The 25,839-nt window shown below is 37.0% G+C and overlaps 1 protein-coding gene across 1 annotated transcript; it reads left to right on the top strand.

The window, feature by feature from the left end:
* The first annotated feature begins 405 nt into the window (after positions 1 to 405).
* cpne2 (copine II) lies at positions 406 to 25,804 on the top strand. Its single transcript, XM_016230796.1, has 16 exons — positions 406 to 752; positions 7,297 to 7,499; positions 8,931 to 9,110; positions 9,291 to 9,365; positions 9,452 to 9,523; positions 9,616 to 9,699; positions 9,857 to 9,946; positions 10,811 to 10,909; positions 12,067 to 12,150; positions 12,599 to 12,658; positions 14,961 to 15,094; positions 15,204 to 15,258; positions 16,284 to 16,335; positions 16,416 to 16,549; positions 24,482 to 24,718; positions 25,291 to 25,804. Exons 2-16 carry the CDS (start codon positions 7,326 to 7,328, stop codon positions 25,396 to 25,398), a joined length of 1,638 nt encoding a protein of 545 aa, XP_016086282.1. The 5' UTR covers positions 406 to 752; positions 7,297 to 7,325; the 3' UTR covers positions 25,399 to 25,804.
* The last annotated feature ends 35 nt before the right edge of the window (positions 25,805 to 25,839 follow it).

Genomic DNA, 25,839 nt, shown 5'->3' on the forward strand with positions numbered 1-25,839 from the left:
ACGGTCAATCTTGTAAGGCTGTGGACTGCTGTGTTTTATCAGGAAGAACTGTTCACTTGGATTAAATCACACATTCCCGTAACTATGATGTACAACATAATCAAGAAAAAGAAAAACACAACTTATGTCCATACGCCCATTTTATATCGGTCAACAATGATGATGAAGAGCACATCCATTCAAAGCGTATATCAAAGAGCCCCCTACACATTAAAAATACATTTAAAATTAGTTAAATTAGCTGGCATGAAACAGTAGACAATGCATATATTTGATTTAATTACCTATAACATATTTTCCCTCAGAAGTTCTTCAGAACAATGCGTGCGCGTTCCGTGCTCTTCAGCAAAAATACACCAAGATATATAAACGTATAAAACTCAAGCGTGTTACTTTCATTCCTTTTCTTCTCTTTCTTTTCAAGCTCTTTTCGATTGTGGCATAGCTCAGAAGAGACTAGCTCATAATAATGACAGATGTGGACACGGGCGGAGTTCAGAGATGTGAAAACTACACACAACTCAACTGTTGGCCACTGAGCGCACGGCTCTCGAGTCTGCACGCGCTTTAACCACAGCGAAGCGCTTTCTTCTTAAACCGCCAATACATTACATTTACACCTTTTTTGCTGGATAATTCAGACAACCCATAATCTTTTCGAAACGCAGAGTTTCTGCCACCAGCACTAGAAACTACCACAGAAGGAGACGCTGAGGAAAAGTAGGCTGCGTATTGCGCGAGAGCTTCGAGAGGTGAGTTATTATTGAGTTATACAGTGACTTTATGAAGTAATCATTCCCATTCACAAACACGCAGGGTTTGTTACATGTTCACTTCTGAAAGGAAGTAACAATGAACATAAAGAGTTCCGGTGTGCACGATTAAGAAAACAACAACCTGAGAAGCCAAAAAAAAAAAAAGCCTAAAATAATTATGCGTTATTCAAAGCATCACAACAACAAACGAGACCTCTGAACGTTTTAAGTTAATTGCGTCACATAATCGTGTCTAAGATGATTAAAATTAAAAATATTTTATGAATACAGTTGCCATACGTGCATTTCTTAGAAATGTCATCTTTGAAGGATGAATTCAGGTAAAAAGGACCATTCCAATGTCAAGAAGTCGCCTTACCTGAATTCACTCTTATTCCTGTTGGGTACATAAATGTTTTGGAAACATCTATACATGTATGTAAAAAAATATAGATTTAATGAATTAAAACCTGTCAAGTGGTGTAACCGAGTATAAAATAGGCTACCACTTTCCTTGCACCTTGAAGACATGTTGGTGTATGTGTATATTTAAAACACTAATCATATTTAAAATAAAAAAAACTTTCTTGGCTGTTTGTTTTAAAGAAATAATAAAAACTAACCATAGCACTGAGTTGTTGTTTTTTCCAGATTTCTGAAAACGTACACTGCCTAGACATTTTTGACTTCATGCTCAACAAAAAAATATCAATGTGAGTTTGAATTCAGAAATTGAAAACATGCTCATCATAGAAGAGATGTGTGGAAGTTTTTCTTTGCATGACTGCATTTTAATTCTAACTTAATAGATCAAGGCAAAAAAGAGTGCCACTTCATTGACCCACTTGCTTTTTTACAAGTTGGATAATTTTTAACTGCATGTAGACTGCCACAACTTCCATTCATGTTGTTTTACAGTTAGTCATTATAAACTTTTTTCGACACTGTATGGCTCAACACCTTATCATAGAGTCAACAGGATGTTGCGCTTTGTAATATTTAAGTGTAGATAGATATTACAAAGAAAGGTGATGCTTAAACTGCAGCACTAACTCAACTCACATAGATGCTTGAATAATGGTCTTTGAGCCCACAATGTTGACATTTTCAAAAATATTAGAACATGTAACCTATAGCTAATTTAGCTAACCCAGAGTTTTAGTAAACAAATTAATCACAAAAAGCAAACTTACTGTCAGTATTAATAAGAGATTATTTACTGCACCTATTGAGATTAAAGAGCAAATGAAAGTGCAAATTGATATCAGGTACTTTAGATCTTCCTCTTTGCTGCTAGTTTGCACTGTTTAATCCTATTGTACCATGAAGATAATGCACAACAGTATGATAGGGAAATTATGTAATTATGTTGTAATTGTTAAACTCCCTTAAATGGAAAGTCTCTAGATGTTTGATTTTTGGTAGTTTATGTTCCATGTCTGGAGGGTTGGCACTCAAATACAGGAAATCAGATAAAATCACAGTTATTTAGGAGTATTGCAAATGACCTATAGGTAACATCTTTTTTTCCTTTAAGGGAATGTTCAGGGTTTAATACAAGTTAAACTTGCGATTAGCACCTCAGTTCACAAAAACAAACTAAAGTGTATGTGGAATCTATGTGGCTAGGCAGAAGTGAAGCTCATATTTTCTTCAAATATTTCTATGAATTATTCCATAGGGAAACATTTTTTGAGTGTCTATATAATGGACAATATTTTTCCATGTAAACAGTTCTTTGTAAATAATTGTCACATACTTTTTAGATATTGTGCATTTTGTATGAAACTGCATTTACTTACAGTACATGGTCAAGACAAGAGTTGAAATATTGGATGTCATGTTGTCCCTCATGATAATACAATATAATATAATGTAATATAATATAACTATTTATATGCATATATACATATCAGATAGTATGGATAGTTTTTCATGGCACAACAATGAAATATGGTTGCAATTTTTTATGACTACAGTCTGCATTGTTCTTTATGATTATACTTTAGCAATACTTTAATTTAAATGGTTAATAAAATCATAACAATTTACTCCATGTTTGATTACAGCCTTACACTTGTTTTCCACTCTAATGTCTAGCTGTGTGCTATCTGGCACTGAACCTGGGAGATAAGTAATGAAGTGTTGAGTTGATGATCACTTAGGTTAAGGCAACGTGTTGCCATTTGGACCTTAAAAGGGGCGGGATAAGACGCTGAATGATTTTATGGACATTATTCCCAGACAACAATAGTTAAACTAGGATGCCAGGTTAGGTGGAGGATTACTCATTTGTGGAGTGTTTTTTGACATTGCATGAATTACACGTGTCTCATCTGGGTGTGCGCTTTCTTAAGTGAGATTTAAGCGCACACTGTTGAGACTGTGTATCCCGTTTTCCATGACATCACAGTCATGTGGAACATGTCATTATTCTGGGAATGGTTACCAGCACCGCACTATATAATGCTAATTTAAATACAGAGTTCATTTAGAATCCGAACAACCCTAGAGGTTACAAAGATGCCGTTTTGGGATGGAAATTCAGGTGAGTTTTCATCTCATTTCCTAACTGATCAGGAAAAGTTTCTGTTGTTTATAATTTAATGTAACAAGCTTGTCAAAAAAACACAGGCCCTCATTTTCTCAAAATCAAGCGTTGAGGTTACAGTGAGACATTTACAATGTAAATATGCAGTACAATTTTGTAGGTCTTAAAAGCTGAAATGTAAATCTAAATTTAGAAAAACACAGACTTTAATTCTCCTGTGAAAATTTGTGTATTATTTAAGTTTTTAGGTTTAAATCACCATTTTTACAGTCATTTTAGAGTTTTACGGCTTTGTGATGCCATGTCAAAGATGTCAAAGTAAAAATTAGTATAACTTTACAGAGAATAGGTTAGTAAGCAATTTTACCACACTAAAATCATATTTACACAAGTGATCTTGTGTAAATAACCTAAGTGATCATATTTATTGTTTGTTATTGTGTATATATATGTATTTTAGTGTTTAAGAATTTACCCTATTTACTTCCATTGTACAGTAAGTACCTCACTGTAAACCCGATTTATTATTATTTTTTAAGTTGACAATTTGACATCAGCACCACTGGAAATTATATACAGTTCTTAATCGGATCAACTTCCTCTTGTTAACATGAGAAGTTGTGCTAACGTTGATGTACTGGGATTCTATGTAACATGATTGTGAAGTCATTTTTCATCATGCTTTGTCTATGGTGGTCACAGCCTAATTGTGGTTTGTGACATTAACACAGAAAGAGACAGTGGTACATCAGTATCTAAGCAACAAGAGCCCTCGCTGTATTCCTCATGTCCTGGTGTGACGCTCGTGTTCTGTGTGTGCGTGTCTGTGGGCACTGATGCGTGTGGAAATCATAGGGGGTTTTCATGTTCAGTGTTTCTGAGGAGTTGTTTGTCAGGGGACCATGAACCCAAGCATCCCTGTCTCAGACATGTGGGCAAGTCATTTTTGTGAGAAAAGGTCAAACAATGATGTGTAATTCATTTCTTTACAATTTTGTTACATGTTAGTAATTTAGAGGCCTTAGAAATGTGTGTCAAATATGATACAGTAGGTTTTGTAGGGTTAATATTGTTGGGATAATGCTACTTAAAAGAATTAGACATTAAGACATACAATGGGGTCCACAGGTCTGAGACCATTGGTGAAAATGCTTCAGTTTTGCATTAAAATTATAGTAGCAAAATAACAATTTGAGGGGAAAAAATTATTTTAAAATTGTTTACCCTGGTGGGAAGACCTGACCTTTTATGAAAAAGCAATTAACATGCTCAGCATTATAAATGTGCTTATTTTAGTGTCTTAGAAATCAAAAAAATTCTGAATATCAATATCATATAATTAAATTAATATTATTTAAAGTAATATTAAAATACTTAATAATTTTATGTCATATTACGTCTTTGATTTAAAAAGATCATGAACTGCCTTTTTATTATTTTGCACTGTTCTCTGAGGTCCACTTTTAATGTTATCAAGATTTTTACATTAAAAAACATCCTAATTTAGGCCCAATCCCAATTCTATTTAATACCCCTTCCCCTACCCCTCCGCCTACCCCTTCCCCATGTCCCTTGAAACAGAGTGCCAAGCGGTAGGGGTGAAAATATTCCCCTAAGAATTGGGACACCACTACAATGCCATCATACGTCGTCTAGCTCCTACAATACACACACCTATACTGGTGTGCTGGTGTGCATTAGAGCCTTTAATTACCGTTCTATATTAATGCGCTGATTACTGACACACACACACACACACACACACACACATATCGGAGATCGCGCAGCTCACACATCCAGGAGAAAAGAAACTTGTCAACGCTGCCCCACGACTTTTATTAATAACAGTTTAAATACTGAATCGCTAAATTATATTTTCCAGCAACGAGAGGATAAAATCGCTGTTTTTGAAGTAAACTCACTCTAAAAAGAGAAACGCACAGACGCGCATACACACAACTTTAATCTCTCTCTCTCGAATTGGCAATATTTGATAAAAGGGTTTAGCGATTTCTAATTATTTGGGGGACTAGCCCCCTCAGTGTCTATGGTGGTTATCGCCCTGATCAGACATGAAAATATGTTGTGGCACTATCGTGCAGTCTATAATGATATGACGTTAGTTAGCAAATATTAGCGATTTTTTGCAAACATTTCTTTGAGTAACATGACTCAAAATATGAACTCACGATTGAATGTAACATAAAACAAATGATTACTTTTCATTCAAATCTTTATTAATGCCAAAAATGCTTACATTTAAGTGTCTTTTTGTTCGCTCGGGCAGCCATGTTGCCCCTGAAGCCGGTTTACGCTGAGATAATTCATGCCCCTTCGTTTGAAGTGTGGTCCCGAAAAATCTTCGTTTGAAGGGCTGTCTGGCCCTTCCCCTTACCCCTACCCCTCCAACCAAAAGAGAATTGAGACACCCCTACCCCTTCACGTGAACGCGCGAAATGGAGGGGTAAGGGAAAGGGGAAGGGCTAAGGGGTAGAATTGAGATTGGGCCTTAGAAGTAATAGGCCATTTTCTGTCCTGTTTTTAACCCCCCTCATCAGAACGATGAGAACAGTTTGAATAGGTGTGGCGGATTGTAGACTCGGAAGTAAATGCCCACTGCTATGATTGGCAAACAGCTGTGTATGTGTGACAGCTTACGTCCTTCACAGTTGGATGCTGCAGTGATTTAGGTAAAAAAATGCATAAATACTCATATCAAACAATCAGTTATAGACAAAGTGATCTCGTAATAAAAACAATTACTCACACTTGTGTGCTGCCTGCGACATTACTGTCGGATCAAATATAGACGGCACAACATCGTCTTTTAGTTTTAATATTTCTGAAAATCCCTTGTTGAATTGTGCTTTGTTTATAAATGAATCCGTGGTCAAATAAAGTGAACATAGGACCAAGTTCTTACTGATGTGGTCTGGCAGTTATTACAAATAAAGTTAATCAAATAAAGTTTATCGTTTTGTTTCTGCATAGACCTGCGTTTGATGCTCTTGTTATTTGCCTACTAAGTGCGCGAATCGGTGGGCGGTGCTAAACAGGCAGTGATGTAGAAGCAGGCATTGATCTTCTTCTGCGGAGGTGGTGTTTAGCCACACTATTACGTCATAAAGTGGCACATTCCATAACCTGTCATTCTGGCAGATTGGCTTAAATATAAGCTGTTTTTAAACTAAAGGACCTTGCATACAAAGTCTGAAATTTTCGTAGGCGTTTTTTTTTTTCTTTCGTTTTTTTGTATCCGTCATCCTTTCCTATCAAAATGCTTGCTACGGATGCAAAAACACAGAAAATCGAACCGGGTTCAAATTTTTTTTATGACAAACGAAAGGTTCAGAGGCAGTGTATAAACGTGATTGACACAACGTGAGGTCGTATTTATTTTTTAACTTGCGAAAATTTTGGACAAGAGTTTCGGACTCAGTGTGCAAAAGTTATGAGATTTGAAACTTACAGAATGTTTTTATAGCACAATGACCTCTTATATATATGTGACCCTGGACCACAAAACTATTTGAAAACCTGGAATCTGCGGGTTTAAAAAATCAAAATATTGAGAATATTGCCTTTAAAGTTGTCCAAATGAAGTTCTTAGCAATGCATATTACTAATCAAAATTTAAGTTTTGATATATTTACAGTAGGAAAGTTACAAAATATCTTCATGGAACATGATTTTAACTTAATATTCTAATGATTTTTGGTATAAAAGAAAAATCGATAATTTTGACCCATACAATGTATTGTTGGCTATTGCTACAAATATACCCATGCAACTTGCGACTTGCGTTTTGTGGTCCAGGGTCACATATTAAAAGATCATGGGAATTTGAATCATGACCCCTTTAATATTTTCAAAATGTTCTGTTTATTACAGGTTCAAATTAGATTTTGTTTTTTCTGAATGAATGATACTTTGCAAATGAGTATATAATAAATTATACTGAGTAGAGAAATGCTCTTTTGTTGCACCCAGGGTGTGGGAGACGAGGTACTCCCATCTCCATGGCCGATACTCTGGCCTCGGGCCCCGACGTGGGTCCTGCCATTGGGCCCCAGCACTGCATCACAAAGGTAGAGCTCTCCGTCTGTGGCTCCAACCTGCTAGACCGCGACGTGGCATCCAAATCTGACCCCTTCTGTGTTCTTCTCCATGATGTGGATGGCAACTGGGTGGAGGTAAGAAGTGATAAAAAGTGTTCACTTTCCACCTTACCTCCACAGATTTATTGTGGATAACACAGGTTAACCTTTAATAAAATCTGCTGATAGTTAGAGATAGAAAGCAGACTGACATGTGAATATGAAAGAAAAGAAGATGGAATTGGGATTGTAACAAAACAGACATGTAGAGATATCTATGGGGACATGAGCACAAGTTGGAAGCATAGAAAGCTGAAATAGCCGGCATGTAGGAAGCAAAATCAGAGGAAGACAGGTTTTAATCTCTTCATACGCTGAATAAAAAAATTAACCGAGGATCAAAATAGGTTGCAGTGCGAGCACACGTGTGTCTGTACAGTCTCTATGGGACTGTGCCCTCAGTGCTCCAGCCATCACAGACTAGTGCTGCTGGTCAGTAGGGCAAGCCAGCACATGAAATCACTCTTCCACAGCACACTGTATCCATGGAAACACCAAGGGACAAACAAAGGAATGTGTTTGTACTATAAAAATGCATGGTTAAATGCATTTTAGAACATGATGTGTTTAGGAAATAAGAACGCTAATAATAAATGAATAGATTTACATACAGATTTACAAAAATAATAAACAAAGATTCTACCCAAGCTGTTATTAATGTTCTTATGATTGTTACACCAGTATGGTACTGATTGTGAGTAATGCAAAATAATCTTATTACTGTAATTATTAATAATGCATTAAATATGAATATTTTTGTATATAAATATTTACTATTGTGCTGCCTTTAATTTGGGATACCTTGAAGTTATGCTTTTTTCATTTTTTTATTGCACTAATATTTTATTACTTTATTACAGTAATAAGAAAATTTTGAGTAATAGAAATAACAGATTACAAAATGACACACAAAAAAAAAAACTTTACAAATGATTACAGTCTTAATCAGGGTGGTGGCATATTTAAATTTTGGCAGGAATGAAAATGAGGCTAGGAGGTATAAAAATATATTGCATTCAGTGGATTGTACTCAAGAACATACCGATTGTTGAGTGCCAAAAAAAAAAAAACTGTTTTAAAAGTTTGCAAAAATTATGTGGCGTTGGACCTTTATACAATAGATGCCATGTTAAAGACTGCAAGTCTATCCCTGACAGCCTCGTTTTCATCCGCATTCAATTCAGTATGGTGTTTAACCAAAAGTCTAGAATTTTTATTTTGTGCCATAAAAATAATGCTACAATGCCAAAGAATCATGATTTTTCTTAAAAAAAATTATTTCAGATTTATTTACTCTTGATTTGATTTTACGGAGAGGTGTGACCTGAGAATATTGGTAAATTAATTTGTCAGCTTGATAAATTGGGGCTATCTTTTATCTTAACTTTTAGTATTTCACTTTTCACCTAATTTGCAAAAGTTATTTTTATACTTTATATTACACTACTGAAAGACATTTCATTACAGCTGGCTCGAACAGAGACTGCCGTGAACAATCTGAATCCAGTATTTGGTGTAAAATTCCAAGTGGATTATCACTTTGAGGAGGTCCAGAAGCTAAAGTTTGCCATGTTTGATGAGGACAAATGCAGCTCCCAGCTTTACGAACACGACTTTTTGGGTGAATTCACGTGCACACTGGGAGTGGTATGGTAACACTTTCATATTTTACCTACTTCCTGATCAGTTTGCTATATGCTGTTTCACACCACTGTAATGAGATAATCTTGAGTAATTAACATAAGCTTTTATGATCTTAGTTATGATAAATTAGCTCTCTGTATTGCCTCTTCTTGTGCGTTTATCAGGCCATCTGTTCTGTTTTAGATTGTGTCAAATAAGAAGCTACATCGACCACTGATTCTGGCTAATGGCAAGCCAGCAGGGAAGGGGGCCATCACAGTAAGACACCACATAATACACTATATTGCATATATGCATTGATGGAATTTGTACCAGAGCATCATAATATGCTCCGTTTGGTCTAGATAACAGCCCAGGAGTTATCAGACAACAGAATAATCACCCTAACCATGTGTGGGAGGAAGCTGGATAAAAAAGTCAGTTAAGAGGTTGTGAAAACCATTCAAGTGCTTTAAAAAAGCGCTCGGTGATAGAGGATGATGATGTTTTTTTTGTGGCTGGTTTTCAGGACTTTTTCGGTAAATCAGATCCCTATTTAGAATTCCACAAACAAGGGGATGATGGGAAATGGATGATGGTTCACAGAACAGAGGTGAGATGCTAAATAGAAACTATGTTGCTGATATTCTCATTTAAGTTCACTTTTGTTCCTACAGTTTTATCAGATGTTAAGCTTGTGTTTCAGACTGTATTCATCCATTTAATGAGGCCAGGAAGAGAATAATAGCCATTTGTGTGTTTGACTTCAGGTAATTAAGAACACTTTGGATCCTGTATGGAAACCTTTCACAGTGCCTCTAATCTCACTTTGTAATGGAGATGTGGACAGAAACATCAAGGTGTGCCTCTATATTTTGTGTCTTTATCTAGTCTATGTGTGTGGATATTACCAGTGTGTGAATATTTGTCTAGGTTATTTAATATAACATTTAATATATTAAAATGAAAATATATTCATGAAATAAAGCTTTTAAAAAAAACGATTTTTAGCTTTAGAAATTAGATTATTTTAGGTGAAAAAAGCTATTTGTCTTTAGCAGAAAACATGCAATTTCAATACCATTCAAAATAAGATTTTTAATAAAGATAGGAATACTTTTATTGAACAAGAATACATCAAATTGATCATTTAAAGACATTTAAAATGCTACAATTTTTTTTATTTAAAATAAATTATGTTCTTTTGAATCTTCTATGCTGAAAAAATATCAGTATAATGGTTTCTACAAAAATATTTAGCAGCACAACTGTTTTCAACATTGATAATAATCAGAAATGTTTACATATTAGGATGATTTTTGAAGAATGGTAGCATGCATCCAAATGCATTACGTCCAATCAGGTTGCAGCTTCTAAAGGCCATTTGTTTTAAAATTCTGTCACTCTGATGCTCTTTTTCATACAACAAAAAAATCATGGTGATCACTTGCTGGTCAGTTGAAAATTTGCTTGGTTTGTAAAAAAAAACAAAACTATATATTTGGACCAGATTCAAACTCTTTCATGCTAAACAAAAACTATATAATTACTTTATCCCATCATTCACCAATTCAAAGAACTACTAAGCAGTTTTGATTTTTCTTTTGCTCATATGTCATCTCATCCTGATGACCCAGAATTAATTCTGTCAAATTTGATCAGCATCCATTTCCTTTAACATGTTCATACATGTCAGTAGTCGCAGTAAACGTGTGATGTCACAGGTGCTGTGCTACGATTACGACAATGACGGAGGCCATGACTTCATCGGCGAGTTTCAGACCACTGTTAACAAGATGAGTGAAGCACAGAACGGAGTGGAGGTGGGCTTGCCTTCAATGAACACTGTAGAGATTCATAATTTCCAGAATGTAGGAACTAAATGCGTGAAGTAAAGCTTGGCTCACACTAGGGCTGTGCAATATATTGAAATTATCGAAATACCGCAAATGTACATATTGCAATATGCATATCGCTACAGCTTGCAATATTTGGGGCCATAAACCAAAGGCAAAGAGAAAATCACTCACTGCTCTTACCTAAATAACTTTTGTAGCTTAAATAAGAATCCGTGCATATTGAATTCAAACAGTAAATACTAAGCAGTGTTTTATTTTTCCTTTTTATTATTCAGTTCCTAAACTCATGTTAAAATGATTACACTAATGTTAAAATGACATTTTTATGTAATGCTCGGGTAAAACGCATACCGTTCACTTTCAGAAGTTGTTGTAGGGGTGCTTTCTTATTAGAATCAGATTCAGAATGAGCTTTATTCACCACTTAAGTGTGTGCAAACACAAGGAATTTGTTGTGGTTTTACAGGAACCCTTGATACATACATACATACAAATAACCATATATATATGACACAAGATAGTTATAGAAGTTCACAGAACTGACTCAGCAACAGCTGAGTAAAACTGTTTCATCTGAGCATGTGGCACTTTAAGCAATATCGTATAGCATATCGAATATCGCATTATTTAATGAGTTATCGCATATCGCATTTTTCTTCGCACAGCCCTAGCTCACACTAATGCCTGCCACTCTTGCGCCAGAATACTATGTGAGTACTAGCTATGCCTCATTAGCTGGCATAATGAAGCTGAGAATTAGTGAGTGAGAGAGGGAGAGACAGAGAGGAGAAAAGAGGTGGGAGGGAGAAACAGAGAGAGGAACTGGTTCTTCTGAGATGCAAATCCCTCTTATTTTACCCCTGCCTTGTTTACCAGAACAAGCATCGTGTGTCACCAGTCACACTTAGGAAGAGCATGTGTAAATGTTCTCCTGGAGAAAGAGTTAGTGTACTAATAAATGCCCTTTTGCTCCTTTCAGGTACTGACATTCTTTTGCACAGCCTTAGCTAGGAGATATGATGTATATAGTGCCATGTTGTAAACGAATTGAGCTTATTATTGATTATAATAAATATACAATTAATTAAAGTGGACAATAACACAGTGCTCTCTGTTCACAGGTTGAGTTTGATTGCATTAATCCTAAAAAACAGAAGAAAAAGAGCTACAAAAACTCTGGGGTCATAATAATGAAGTCATGCAAGGTAAGGTAATAAAAAAGGGAATGAAAATGTTGACACGTTCGCTGTTCACAGGCAACAAAAAAAGCAGTATTAAATACATTCTGCTTGCACATTAAAGCACCTTCCATGTTCCAGCTTATTTAATTAAATTTATATTACAAATAAAGGCCTTTAATTGTGGCTTCGCTGTAAGGACAGATTAGTTTAATAGTGCTAAATCCTCTTTAAATAACATGTATTAATATCAGCACAAAACACCTGTCACTCTTGCACCGTCACCATTTAATCACCTCTATTGATGGATTCAGGCATTAAAACAGAACATGACTCAGTTATTCTCACTAAATCTCCATTTGAATTCACATTAACAGCTTTTTTACAACCTTTAGCTTAAGGGAATGTGAAAGGGTGGTTACGTGTTTTGTATATGTGAATATAAAACGTTTTGCTTTTGCCGTTCCTTTGTTAGATTACGAGAGACTACTCTTTCCTGGACTACATTCTGGGTGGCTGTCAGCTCATGTTTACTGTGAGTATGATAACGTCACCTCTGGAATTTAATGTCTGTTTTTTTTGTCAGTGATTTGAGGGGAGGGGGGTTCATGCATGCAAAATGCAAAAAATATCATTTGTATGCAGATGATTTTGAAAATATATTCTGTCACTGAGAAGAATTTTAGCTGAAAACCACAATGGCAGAATGCAATCAAGAGGGTTGTAAAGTGTCAGATTTGAAGTGTCTGTTTGATGGTTTACATCGCTGAGCGCAAATGATGGTTAAAGTCAAATTTGTTGAATCCGATACTCTAAAAGCTTTCTTTCCGTACACTGTCCAGTTGAGCAGGATCTATATATGGTTCCTTTATGTGACTCAATTGCCTTCACCAGTGTGATTGGTAAGAAATGATACAGAAAGTGAGTGAAATTCACAGGTTGCTATAGTTACAGTGTGCTGCAGTGTAGAGGTCCATGTCTCTCATTTGAAACTAAAGACAGAGAGAGAGACACAGGGATGTAAAAAAGAGAGAGGGAGAGAAAGCAAGAGAAGCTGTGTGAGCCTCTGAACAAAGGAAAGTGATTTTGATATCTTGTTTGCATGAGGGCACCTTATGATGCATGTTTGTTTGTTACCCTGCAGATTATGATAAGCCCTGATTTAATAATAATCTATACAGATTTCACCAGTGCAGTTTTTCTGTATAGATTATTATTATATTTAAATATTTTCCTATCTGTTAAAGGATTAGGCTAGTTCATCCAAAAATAACTTTCTATTTACTCATTTTTTTTGTTAGAAACCTGTATGATTTTCTGTCTTCTGCAAAAACACACAACAGAAATTTTGAAGACTGTTGTCCATGCTCTTTTCCATTCAGTTGTATTAAACAGGGACTGGTAATTTTAAGCTTCAAAAAGGAAGCAAATGAATCATAAAAGTATCCTAGAAGTGAACTTCTGAAGCCATATGAGTTTTGTTAGCTCACTCAGCCTTCCAGTGAGTTGTTAAAGAAGTAGTTCACTTCCTTTTTATTTAAGGAATTTATCTAGCGAAACGAGTGGTCATTTTCTCAAACAAATACAAATTTATATAATTTTTAACCACAAATGCTTGTCTTGCACTGACTAGCTGGACCTCACGCATTATGTAATCTAGCTGGACCTCACGTAGGCAGAAGTATGACCCAGTGTTTACAAAGCGAACGTGCAAAGAAAGTCAAACTGCCTTTACAAGAAAAAGTAAAACAACGATGTCGGACGATTTTGAAGTTGGAGGAGAAAATGAGATGGAGTTTTTCACCCTACCCTACCTTTTTGAACCGAAATACAGAGACGAAGAGCTAACCATGTGTGACTTTTACAAAGTGATTACGCAATGCGTGAAGACGTGCATGCGAATCGCAGAGCTAGTGCGACCATTTGTGGTTAAAAAGTATATAAATGTATATATATATAAAAAATTTAAAAAAAGATTTCCAAAATTTTAATCTTCAGCTGTGTTGTCTCCTTTTAAGCTGTACTTCTTAAAGAAACAGTACACCTAAAATGAAAATTCTGCCATCATTTATGGTGCCATGGTGGAGGGGAAAGCCAAATATCTCCTTTTTTGTTCAACTGAAGAACAAAAGTTTAAAAAAGAGGGCAGCAAATGATGACAGAATTTAAATTTATAGCTGAACTCTCTCTTTACTATGGTGTGAAGGGCGTATTGTATATTCCATGACTCCATATTTATCTACTGCAAGACAGATACTCCCGCAAAGAAACAGTTGTAACAACCACACCAGAGAAAATAGAGTAGACATCACTTCAGTTTATACTCATGCGCTAAACTTCACAGCTCAGTCACCCGGAGGCCATGACAGGCAATGTGAGGACGACTACAATAAAGGGCACCCTCATTCTGTCACCTCCTATTCCCCTCGTCCTATCATTTCCACACTCTTCCCTTTCCATTCCCATCATTAATCTGTTTTCAGCCTCAGGGGAGTGATTGTCCAGTGTTTAGGTGTGCTCTAGCAAGTGTGAATGTTAGACACAGGGTCTCCCCTGCATTGGTAAACATGTTTTGTTGCAAGGATGTAGTCGGAGAACATGTTTCCTGGTTCATGACTGCCATAGGACAGAGCTATCAGATCTCAGCTTGAGCACATCTGACGGTACAACCTCCCTGGGTGTTAACAACATCGCCTTTAGCTATGAGCTTTGATGCCCCACTAACTGAGGGAAAAGCTTATGAAATACATCGTACTAACAGCTGCTTATATTTTTTTTATACACCAGTCCAATTGGCACGCATTAGAGTATTACATTGTGAATGTGTGTTTCTCCAGGTTGGCATCGATTTCACAGCGTCCAATGGCAGTCCCAGGGAGCCGTCGTCTCTGCATTATATCAACCCAATGGGCAGCAACGAATATCTGTCCGCCATCTGGGCTGTAGGCCAGATCATCCAAGACTATGACACGTATGTTACAGTGTTTTTAATAAAAACACAATTTAAAGGTCTGCATATGGCCACAAAAGCATTGTCTGATAAAATCACACTCCTTCTTGTTCACACTTCATGTCCACAGGGACAAAATGTTTCCTGCACTTGGATTTGGGGCTCAACTCCCACCCGACTGGAAGGTGAGAAAAAGCGTCCATAACTGTGTGTGCATTTGTGTCCACGTAAATTTATTTTTGTGTTTAATTTTGTGCATCTCATGCTAGTTGTCCTTTGAAATAATCAAATGGAATTGAATGCAAAAGGCTGCTAAAGCTTTCGGAAGTGTGAAATGGAAACGAGAATTTGAAGTGCAAGACAGAGAAGAGGCAGATAAAGAAAATCAATAATACTCACATATCCCAATGATTATGCAACTGTCATCCCATCTGCGTTGCCATGGCACTGGAGTGAATACAAGGAAATCTGAGGGGGGGATTTCACAAGGAAAGAACTGCACCCGCCTTTAGTGCTGTTTATTTCCATGCATTGTGTTTGTTTTAGCACTTATCTCTGCTGTTTGTTATTTATGCCCAGTTATAGTGTTCTTCTCTATCAATTGATGAATAACTGCTGCTATGATCAATAGAAATTGTACACAAACCTCTTAAACTATAACAGCGTAACATGAAAAATAGCACTTGTGCCAGAAAATGGCACTTGTGGAGTTTTGTGAATAAGGCATCTTTGTGCTGTTAGTAATTGCAGTGACTTATATATGAAATATACACTACGGTTCAATAGTATCTAGTCCAAAAGAAGTTAATACTTTAGCAAGGATGCATTAAACAGAGCAAACGTGACCGTAAAAACATGGTGGATTTCTTTTATAAATAAATGCTGTTCAGACTTTCTATAAATCAAAGAAATCTGGAAAAATTTATCACAGTTTCTACAAAAAATTAAGTAGCACAGCTGTTTTCAACATTGATAATAAGACATAAACCAGATCCCAAACTTTTGAACAGTAGTACTGTATGTGTCATAAATATATTAACTGTCACAATCACCAGCTGGCCATCAAGGGCACTCCAGCTGTTGATTGTGACATTAAACATGTATTAGTCCTATTTTTTTATTATTATTATTTTTATTTTTATTATTGTAGTAGTCTTTTTTTTAGCTACTGACTTGTTATTGTTGTTTTTTTTCTCTCTTTGTATTCCAGGTATCCCATGAATTTGCAATCAACTTTAACCCCACCAACCCTTTTTGCTCAGGTGAGGCTCACAAACATTTTCCGTAGCATCCACAGATAAAGTTAAGTTAGTATCTATCATGGTGTTTTATGTACATGCAGGTGTGGAAGGGATCGTTCAAGCTTATTCCAACTGCCTGCCTCACATCCGCTTCTATGGACCAACTAACTTCTCCCCCATCATCAACCACGTGGCCCGCTTCGCTACCCAGGCCCTCCAACAGGACACTGCAGCAGTAAGTGTCAAAACATTCAAGAGGATCATGGGTTTTCTGTAGGAAAAGTAGGAAAGAAGTCTAGCTGGTTAATCTAATAATCTGGAGCAATCTAATGCTTGGGATTGTAAGCCAAACCTGTTTCGGAAGTACATTTAGCTTGTACGATAAATGTACGACAGATTGTATGATAGCTTGTACACTGATAAATTGATGGATTTAGCAGATAACTCTCTGAAACGCTTGTCATCTGTTGGCCATGGCAGTCTCACATGTGAAGCTAAAGCACTTTGGAAACCTCTGTGAAGTTGGCACCCATGAAAAGAAATAATCACCAAAACTATGCCATTTTGGCATAACATGACTGGAACAAACATGTGCTACGTTTGTGCTGATATGTGCTGCAAAAACAAACGTTTGTGCTGGTTTGGTGTTTGAGATATTAAACATTATTTTTTTGACTGTGTGAAGTCACTCTTCACCCCATGTTGCCAAAATCGCTCCAAATCAGCACAGTTCGTTTGTGCTTGATTTGTGCTGAAGGCATAAACTACTACTTGCTTTGAATTACGGCTATATAGAAATGATAATGTACAAAGTAAACTTGACATAAAATTGTTTTGTTGGTATACCTTGTCATAAATTATTGCGTTTAGGCTGATTCAGTGATATTTGTAACTTGAATAAACCAGTTAATTTAGTCCTATGTAGAATTTTTTGAATAACAAATGAGATTAGTTAAGCAACAAACAAGAACACGGACATGTGATAAGTTGCAATAGCCTGCAGAGAAATTTTCAAACATTGTTATACACACAAAGAAAGTTTTAGATTTGGTGCTTGATGAAATCTCTGGCAATAAAACTTAGAAAAACACACCAGCAGATTTGCAAACAATAGAAGACAGGAATTTGGATGAGTGGCTTGCGTGACATCACTTTTCCTCCAGATATTTGTAAAATCTTACGGAGGAGAAATAAATGGAATGTTCATTTTAACGGCGCAAAATGAGCACAAACAAACGGAACCGTTTTAGGGCAATTTGGCAAGGAGAGCACCCTGAATTAGCATATATTTGTTATTTTTTGTAGGGGGATAAATACAGTGTTCAATATTCTAGCACAAATGAATTAGAACGATTTAGACTCACTGTAAAAAAAAAAACCTTTTACAACTTAATGCTGCCTTGAAATTTAAGCTTAGTCAAATTGAAATATGAAGTTGGTGAAAACTTGGATATTTGAGTTGACTAAATTTAAAGTTTTAAGGCAGCACGAACAATTAAAAAAAAAAAAAACAATGGGGTGGAGAGTGAAGTTTTCGTTATATTTAAGAAGAGGTCATGGTTACACTGTTTATTTTAACGGCACAAACGAATGGCGCCGGTTTGGAGAGATTTGGACGGCACGGGGTGGAGCTTGACGTCACTGTTCGTAAAAAGTTTATTTTCGTTATATAAAAGAAGCGGTCATATTTGGGGTTTGTTTTAACGGCACAAACCAGCACAAATCGAGCACAAACGAACGGCACCAGTTTGGAGAGATTTGGACGGCATGGGGTGGAGAGTGACGTCACTGCCTCGAATTCTGTTTGTTATTTCTAAGAAGGGGAAATATATTTAATGTTCATTTCAACAGCACAAATCGAGCACAAACGAATGACACCGGTTTTATGCAATTTAGAGGAACTGGGGTGGAGAGTGACGTCACAGCTCCCGAAAACATTTAGGTTATATCTAAGGAAGGAAAATACATAGAGCGTTTGTTTTAACAGCACAAACGAACTGCGCTGATTTGGAGCAATTTGGGCAACATGGGGTGGAGAGTGACATCACACGGTCAAAAAAATTATGTTTAATATCTCAAACACCAAACCAGCACAAACGTTCGGTTTTGTGGCACAAATCAGCACAAATGCATTTGGCATAGTTTTGGTGATTATTTCTTTTTATGGGGTGCCAACTTCACGGAGGTACTTTGGAAATCCCTCTGGATGAGAGCATCTGCTAAATGTTTTACATGCAAATGACTGTCTTATGCATTTTGCCTCCTGTCACTATTCAGCAGTTTAACAGTTAGTGGCCACTCATTAAATGGACAGAAAGGCTCGTCCTCAAGTTACAGACTGGTGTGTGTGTGTCTCAGCACAATACCAGATAGCAAGTCTCCATTTAAAAGCCTTATTAGTCTTATAACATCTCATTACTTTTGGCAACTTGGTCTGTAAGACTATGAGGAAAGACTGGAGTGGATCCACACCCACTTTACGCAAATCTCTCCACTGAGAGAGGAACAGTATTACTCTGTGTTCCCCCCCAGACGCTGAGTGGAAACTGTAAAAGCTCCTCGGTTTCCTAGATAGGTGCAACATTTGAGTGAAGCACATGCAGACAGACCGGGGCTCACTCTCTTCCGTGATAGCACGATGTGTCTGTGTTTCATCAGGCAGGGTGTTCCTGCAGCTTTCCACTTGTGAAGTTTAGCTCACTCTGTTAACTTCCTGTTCGCGTGTGCAAAATTTGCTTTAAAGAAATACTCAGCACTCTCAACTGTGGCTCTGTTAGTGCCTCTTGGCTTTAGCTGATTCTAAGCTGGCAATTTTGAATTAATTGCTAACCTAATCAACTGTAGACTGATTTATGACTTTGTAAAATGTTTTACATTCACATACTTTTAATTTTCTCTCACTTTATTTGTAGCACAGACACTTTCTATTACATTTAAACTGACTGTTGGCTTCACTGTATTCAAGGAGAAGGACATACAATAATAATAAAACTTCTGTCATCATCATTTACTCCCCCTCATGTCGTTCCAAAATAATGACTTTCTTTATTCTGTGGAGCACAAAAGGAGAAGTTAAGCTGAATGTACTAGATGTTTTTTGCATTCAGTGAAATAAAGGGGGCGGTGAGTACCATAAAATATAAAAAAAATATATATTTATTTTACCATAAAAAATCTACAGTATATAACTTATGTGCTGTAGTTTTTGATGCTATAGTAGCTTTGTGGGAGGAACACAAATTTAGAAACACAAACCCTCTATCTCAGCACTCAAATCTCCCAAGTTTTGTTTCTGATATGCCAAATTCAAGTCACATGGACTACGTTTATGGTATGTTTTATGTGCTTTCATGAGTTTGACAGCCTCTGTTCATAAATGGATCCTGAGTGAACTGGAACTATTGGTTTCCAGTAGGAAGTTGGATCATGGTGTCATCTTTAGATGACACATTTTTCTGCATTTGCATAGATAGAGAGGTTGTGTATGCAGATGGAAGAGAAGTCAATGATCAGTCTGGCTGGTGTTGTGTGTGTAGGATGGGTGTGCCTGTGTGGTTGTTTGCTGTTGTAATAGACGACAGGACTGACCCTAGCTCAGCAGAGCTTAATTGGTCCATAAGCCACTCACAAAATGTGCCTCCGGTTGTTAGTTCAAAGTCTGCTGAGGGGCTTTGAACAGCACAGTGCGCACAATTTCTCCTGCTCTTATTATCAGCCCAGTGGAAAACAACCATTAAAATCCCTTTTCAATTATAGCTATTTATAGAAATTGATTCAGCGAACAAATGCTTTCTCTTTTCCCCCAGTTGTTCTTGGGGTTTAATGACTAATGAGGCTGCACCCTCAGGTCTGCTCTGTGTACAGGCCAGCAGCAAGGCCAGCTTCAGAGGAGAAGGAGAACGGAGCGACAGTTTTTTTTGTGGTTGCGAGGGAACAAGGCTACATACAGTAGAATGCCAGTGCTGTCATCATACAGACGACTGGCAAGACCTGGTCTGATTAGAACATTTTTTACATTGAATTGAAATCTTTAAATAAGTTGAAATTAGATATTATATCAAATTAAAAGGGGACTTGCATGAAGCCTGTTAAGTACATGTCCAGGTCATATTGCAGCCCAAATTAATGATATAGTGCATAAAGAAAATTAAGCCTCTTTTTTATAAAGAGCATTTTTGCATTGTGATTAATGTATCATTATATAATAGTCTACAACAAATATGTATAATGTGCACCATGATATATACAGTAAACACTTAAGAATTTAAATAAAAAATAATATTACATAATTAAATTATCTATAATTTGATCATTTGATATAATGTAATATATGTGTGTGTATTATATATGCAATTAAATTAATTATATAATAACTTAATTTAATTATGTAATATTCATATTAGAATATTAATATAATAACTATTTTAAAATACTATATATAAATAAATAATAAATACATTATCTGAAAAAAAAAAAAAAAAAACTTTATCTGCGTATTAGCGTAAATTATAAAATACACATATTAAAAAAAAAAAAGTATAGTGTCTGAACACTTAGAATTTGAGGAATAATTGACTGTCTTAAAAAAATGCTTCATTGTCTTTCAGCAAATCAATTATTTTTCTCATTTAAGCTTGGGGCGAATTAAGACCTGGACATGTTTTTTTGGAATTCATCCAAAATGTGTTTTGTAAAACATTACATTTGACTGAGCACCTTATTTGAGTCTGCTGCTTAAATGATTAAAATAACTGAAAATACAGCAATGAAAGGCAATGAATGCATAATTTACATAGCTCAATCTCTCCTGGTACGCATTAAAAATTTCATGTCAATCAAAACTATAACCTGGATGAGCGCAAGCAGTTCCTCTGGTGCCGGATCATGAGCTGAACACAGTGCTGAACTCACACTTCATAACTAAACACACTAGGCCTGGAAGGAAAACTTAATAGCTAGTTATTATTTAACCTCCTTCAGGAGAGCCTATAGAGCGCTTTCTATCCCTAATTGCACCCTGTCACCTCTAAAAGATAAAAATGGGTAGTGAAGAGAGATAGAGAAGAATAGAGCCTTAATGCAGTAGGAGGAAGATGTGCTGCAGGCTCACAGCTTCTCTTAAAGCAGAAGGGTTTTTGTGAACTCCTCAAGTGTGCCATAATCATTATTTGTTTCCAGTACAACTAAATGGCCACGAGGTCACCGGGAATATTTTATATGTATTTATACAGACCATTTGAAGCTGAACAAGAAACTCCCAGAGAAAGGTTTTCAGATGAAGAAATGTGGTTTCATAAGAGCTGCATTATGGGTGTGTGAATTTAGTGCTAGAACACTTGATGAGGTAAACAATCAGTTTTATGTGTCTGTAAATATTCAGTTTAGCATCATATGTGCCTCAGCTCTGGATAATGAGCCGCTAATGAGCTTGTCTGTTAGCACTTCAAAAGCCCAGACTTCAGAGGGCACAGCAGGGAGGAAGAGGTCACTGTCATACACAGTCCACTGTAAGTGACCCTGGGCAGGTACCGCAAGAAACCCAGCAGCTAGCAGATACTAACAGCGTTTAAGCCTGTCCAAACAGTGTCTTTGTAAAGGTTAGGAAATCCAAATGAATTATGGTTGTTTTTCAACATGCTTCCTGTAGTATATTGCGGGTTTGGGTTTGTTATATGTTGGTTATTTGGATGGTAAGTGATAAGACAGCTTGTGTGACTTTGTTATGCTCTGAGTGTGTATATTTAGGAAGGTTACCACAGTGCCTACAGGAAGTGTTGCCCACAGTGACTCAGCAATACAGTATGGCGGTTAGGGCAGGGGGCACAGCCTCGTTCCTTGTTCCGTTAAGCATGCTGTACTGTTCATTTGGTCATAATACACCTAAGGGAAGAAGGCACAGCCTTGTTTTGTGTCTATTTCTGTTCCAAATAAATGTCCACTGTTTCTGTTGCCTTTTTGATAATAATTTTCAGTGATCTCTTGCATAATCCATTTTTTTGGCACTTTCAAGAAAAGATGAGTGGTTCTTGCCTGTGCAAAAATTGCCACTATGATGCTAATATGCTCTGGGTCATTGCTACATGGTTGCAAGGGGGCTCTGGGTGTTCAAAATAGTTTCTATGATATTCTGATCTTTAGATATGACTTGGGTCTCTCTTTATATACACTACTGTTCCAAAATTGGTTCAGAATTTGTTTTATAAATATTTTTATTTAATGAGGACACATACAATTTATCAAAAGCAATACTGAAGACATTTATAAAGTTACAAAAAAATCTTTTGAATTTTCTATTCAAAGAATCCTGAAAAATTTATCAGTTTATACAAAAATATTAAGCAACACAAATGTTTTTTTTTTAAATTGATAATAAGAAGAAATGTTTGAGTACCAAATCAGCATATTAGAATGATATCTAAAGGATCATGGGACATTCAAGACTGTAGTAATGACTGCTGATAATTCAGCTTTGCCATCACAGGAATAAATTACATTTTAAAATATATTAAAATAGAAAACAAAAGAGCATAAGAGACTTCTTTCAAAAACAATTAAAAAATCTTATCAACCCCAAACTTTTGAATGATTGTGTAAATGTTTTTTTTTGCCATTTTATTGCTCACCAGGTGAAAATTGTACATCCAATTGTTTAAAAAAGTGATTGCTATGGTCTTCAGAGTTGCTAAGTCAAAAGTCAAAAGAGACCATCCTAATATTTTAATGCCTAGATTTGAATCAGGTCCTTCTTTTAATAAAAGTCTTAAAAAGTGCATAAGTGATCAAATATTTTTGTAGCGCAGGCGAGGGAACACTTTAGAATGGTGTTTCATTATGCAACGCTGTCAGGAGGCACTTGACTCAAAGATTAGTTGTCCACGAGTGTATACTGTGGTAAATACTTGATTTCTGTCTCATCTCACCAGAGTGGAAAAAATTAAGAACAGTTTCTTCTGCTATTTGCCTATTTAGGTCACATCACCAGCTAAATTTAAGGCCAATTAGCTTTTGTACCAGCCTCTAAAGCCCCAGTTCTTATGTCTAATTTCTGCTGTGGCAGATCCTTTCTTCTTTCCGTGTGAGCAGTAGGGCTGGACTCCTGGAGGAAGTATTGAAGTATGGTGTCTATGAATTAGGGCTGGAGAGACAGGCAGCGCTCCATGCTAAGTGTTACTCTCAGACAGGAGTTGTCACGGAGAGAAGGAGGAAGGGAAAGTGACAGCGTAAATCCCTCCACACTCCCCGTCTGTCTGCCTGCTGTGTGTGGGGGGAGGGTGGTGTGGCTGCTTTAACAAGAAATTCAGCACATCACTGTGTCTTATTTTCCTTCACGCTGCCTTTGTATCTCAAGTAAACTGTCGGATTTGGAGCTAGATGAAATATCTGTCATTAGCAGCGCTTGCTAAATACTGTTGTTCATAATTAGGGTTAGAGGTTTTTCAAAACGTCAAATTGTGGAGCTTGTGTTTTTCTAAGTGATTATATGTACAATTTTCACCAGGTGGACGATAAAAAGAGCAACATCCTAGCAACTAAACCAAATGCTTTAGTAACTGCATAGCAACACCCTAACAACCACCCAGAGTACCCTAACATTGTTGACCCCACATCTAAGGCCTAGAAAATCATAGAAATGGCTCTTCTGACTTGGGAAAGTAAACCCTAGCAACCACATAGACATGCCCTAGACACCACCCTCTAGGAAGCTCCCAGAATACCTTAGCAACTCGCTGGCAACCAAATACTTCAGCAATGCCCCAGCAACCACCCAGAGCACGCTAGCATTGTAGACTCCATATCTAAGGCCTCTAACTTAAACCCAAGACACACTCTAGCAACTGCATAGCAATGCCCTAGCAACCACTCAGTATGCCTTAGAGACACCCTAGCAACTACCTCAATTGTAAAACAACACCCTAACAACTACCTAATAATCTTAGCAATGCCCTAGCAACTACCCAGAGCACCCTAGCATTGCGTTGGTGCGTTTTACATGGGCAAACTCAATTTTCTCAGAAAATATAAAATTCTAATTGGATTTTTCTGAGCCTCTGCTTTGTTTTAACCCCAAAATTTAGCACCAAATTTAGTGTATTACAGTTTAGCACTGTAATAAAGCGATATAACCTTCCATAGACTCCTGTTATAGTTTCTCTTTCCTCTTCTGCAGCAATACTTCACGCTGCTGATAATTACTGACGGCGTGATCAGCGACATGGACGAGACACGTCACGCTATAGTTCAAGCCGCCAAGCTGCCCATGTCCATCATTATCATCGGGGTGGGCAACGCCGACTTCACCGCAATGGAGTTTCTGGACGGAGACAGCAGCGCGCTCAGATCCTACACGGGAGAGGAGGCGGTCCGAGACATCGTGCAGTTTGTCCCATTCAGGGACTTTCGCAATGTGAGTGTTTCTCATCCTGATTTCCTCTCTCGATTCTGCACTGCTTCAGTTATATAAGGGTGTTGTCATAGGGTACATGAAGCAATGCTTTTAAAATGGTAATTTCAGTGCCAGGTCAAAAAGTCTTTCCCAAGCAGCATTAAACTCTCAATATTATGCAGATGAACTGACCCAGAGGCTTTAGCTTACGCATATAATCAATATTTCTGTTGCCTCAGACCTCTGAATAGTTTCTTGTTGTTCTGAAGTGAATCCAATCCTGGATCACGTATGTAAACAGAATCTTCAGTAGGAGTGCGAGTGGGTGGTCTGTGGGCCACGTGATTTCCTCAACAGCAGGAGGGAACGGGCAGCACTCCCTCATTTGGGCTCCATTCAGAGGAAATTAAAATTAATTTAGCTTAGAGAGAATATGGAAGGAAACGGTGCCAACTTTCACCGCCGCGCAAGCGAACGTGTCTGCCATTTCTTAGTTTTTATTACATGGAAGTGGATTTAACAATCTAACAAGTGGCCACTGCCAACGTGTGCATCCTCAATGATGTTGTTGCGTGTGTTTGTTGTTCTTGCAGGCTCCGAAGGAAACTTTAGCCAAATCCATATTGGCAGAGCTGCCGCAACAGGTCACGCAGTATTTCAAACAGAGGAACCTGTCGCCTAGCAACACAATGCCGGAATAAGCGCTGGAGGCCTGGAGTTCACACTGCATGTTGCCAAAACCTGCTAACTGTTTACAGACCCCCCTTGACCAATTCAATGAACATAGTGCATGTTTTTTCTGTACAGAAGTGTTTTTAGTAAATGTTTTTATTTATTGGTTTATATATAGACAGCATATATGATGACTTACCGATCTAAATTCAACGGCCATTTGTGTGTCTGTCACAAAATATGTAACAGTATTTGGCTGAATGTAACTTTATACTACCATTTTCTGTGTTTTAAGAGAAGTGAAAGCTAAAGAGTACTTTATGTAGTGATTTGTATTTAGTGCTAATCGTATGGTGCCATGGCCAAGGTGGTGTTGTTGATTTTGTATAGTTTTATCCGTTGTTTATGTTCCACTCAGGTCAATAAATTTCATTTGAGAAAATCATGACTGGCACACGCAGTGCACGCCA

Source organism: Sinocyclocheilus grahami, unplaced genomic scaffold (assembly GCF_001515645.1).
Source record: "Sinocyclocheilus grahami isolate Dianchi unplaced genomic scaffold, SAMN03320097.WGS_v1.1 scaffold377.1, whole genome shotgun sequence".
NCBI classification, from domain to species: Eukaryota; Metazoa; Chordata; class Actinopteri; order Cypriniformes; family Cyprinidae; genus Sinocyclocheilus; species Sinocyclocheilus grahami.

Excerpts from the sequence above, each read along its gene's own strand:
- cpne2 (XM_016230796.1), top strand. The coding sequence starts at position 7,326 with ATGGCCGATACTCTGGCCTCGGGCCCCGACGTGGGTCCTGCCATTGGG. Across the intron at positions 9,524-9,615 it reads GGAGGAAGCTGGATAAAAAA|GACTTTTTCGGTAAATCAGA; the intron begins GTCAGTTAAGAG and ends GCTGGTTTTCAG. Across the intron at positions 9,947-10,810 it reads ATGTGGACAGAAACATCAAG|GTGCTGTGCTACGATTACGA; the intron begins GTGTGCCTCTAT and ends GTGATGTCACAG.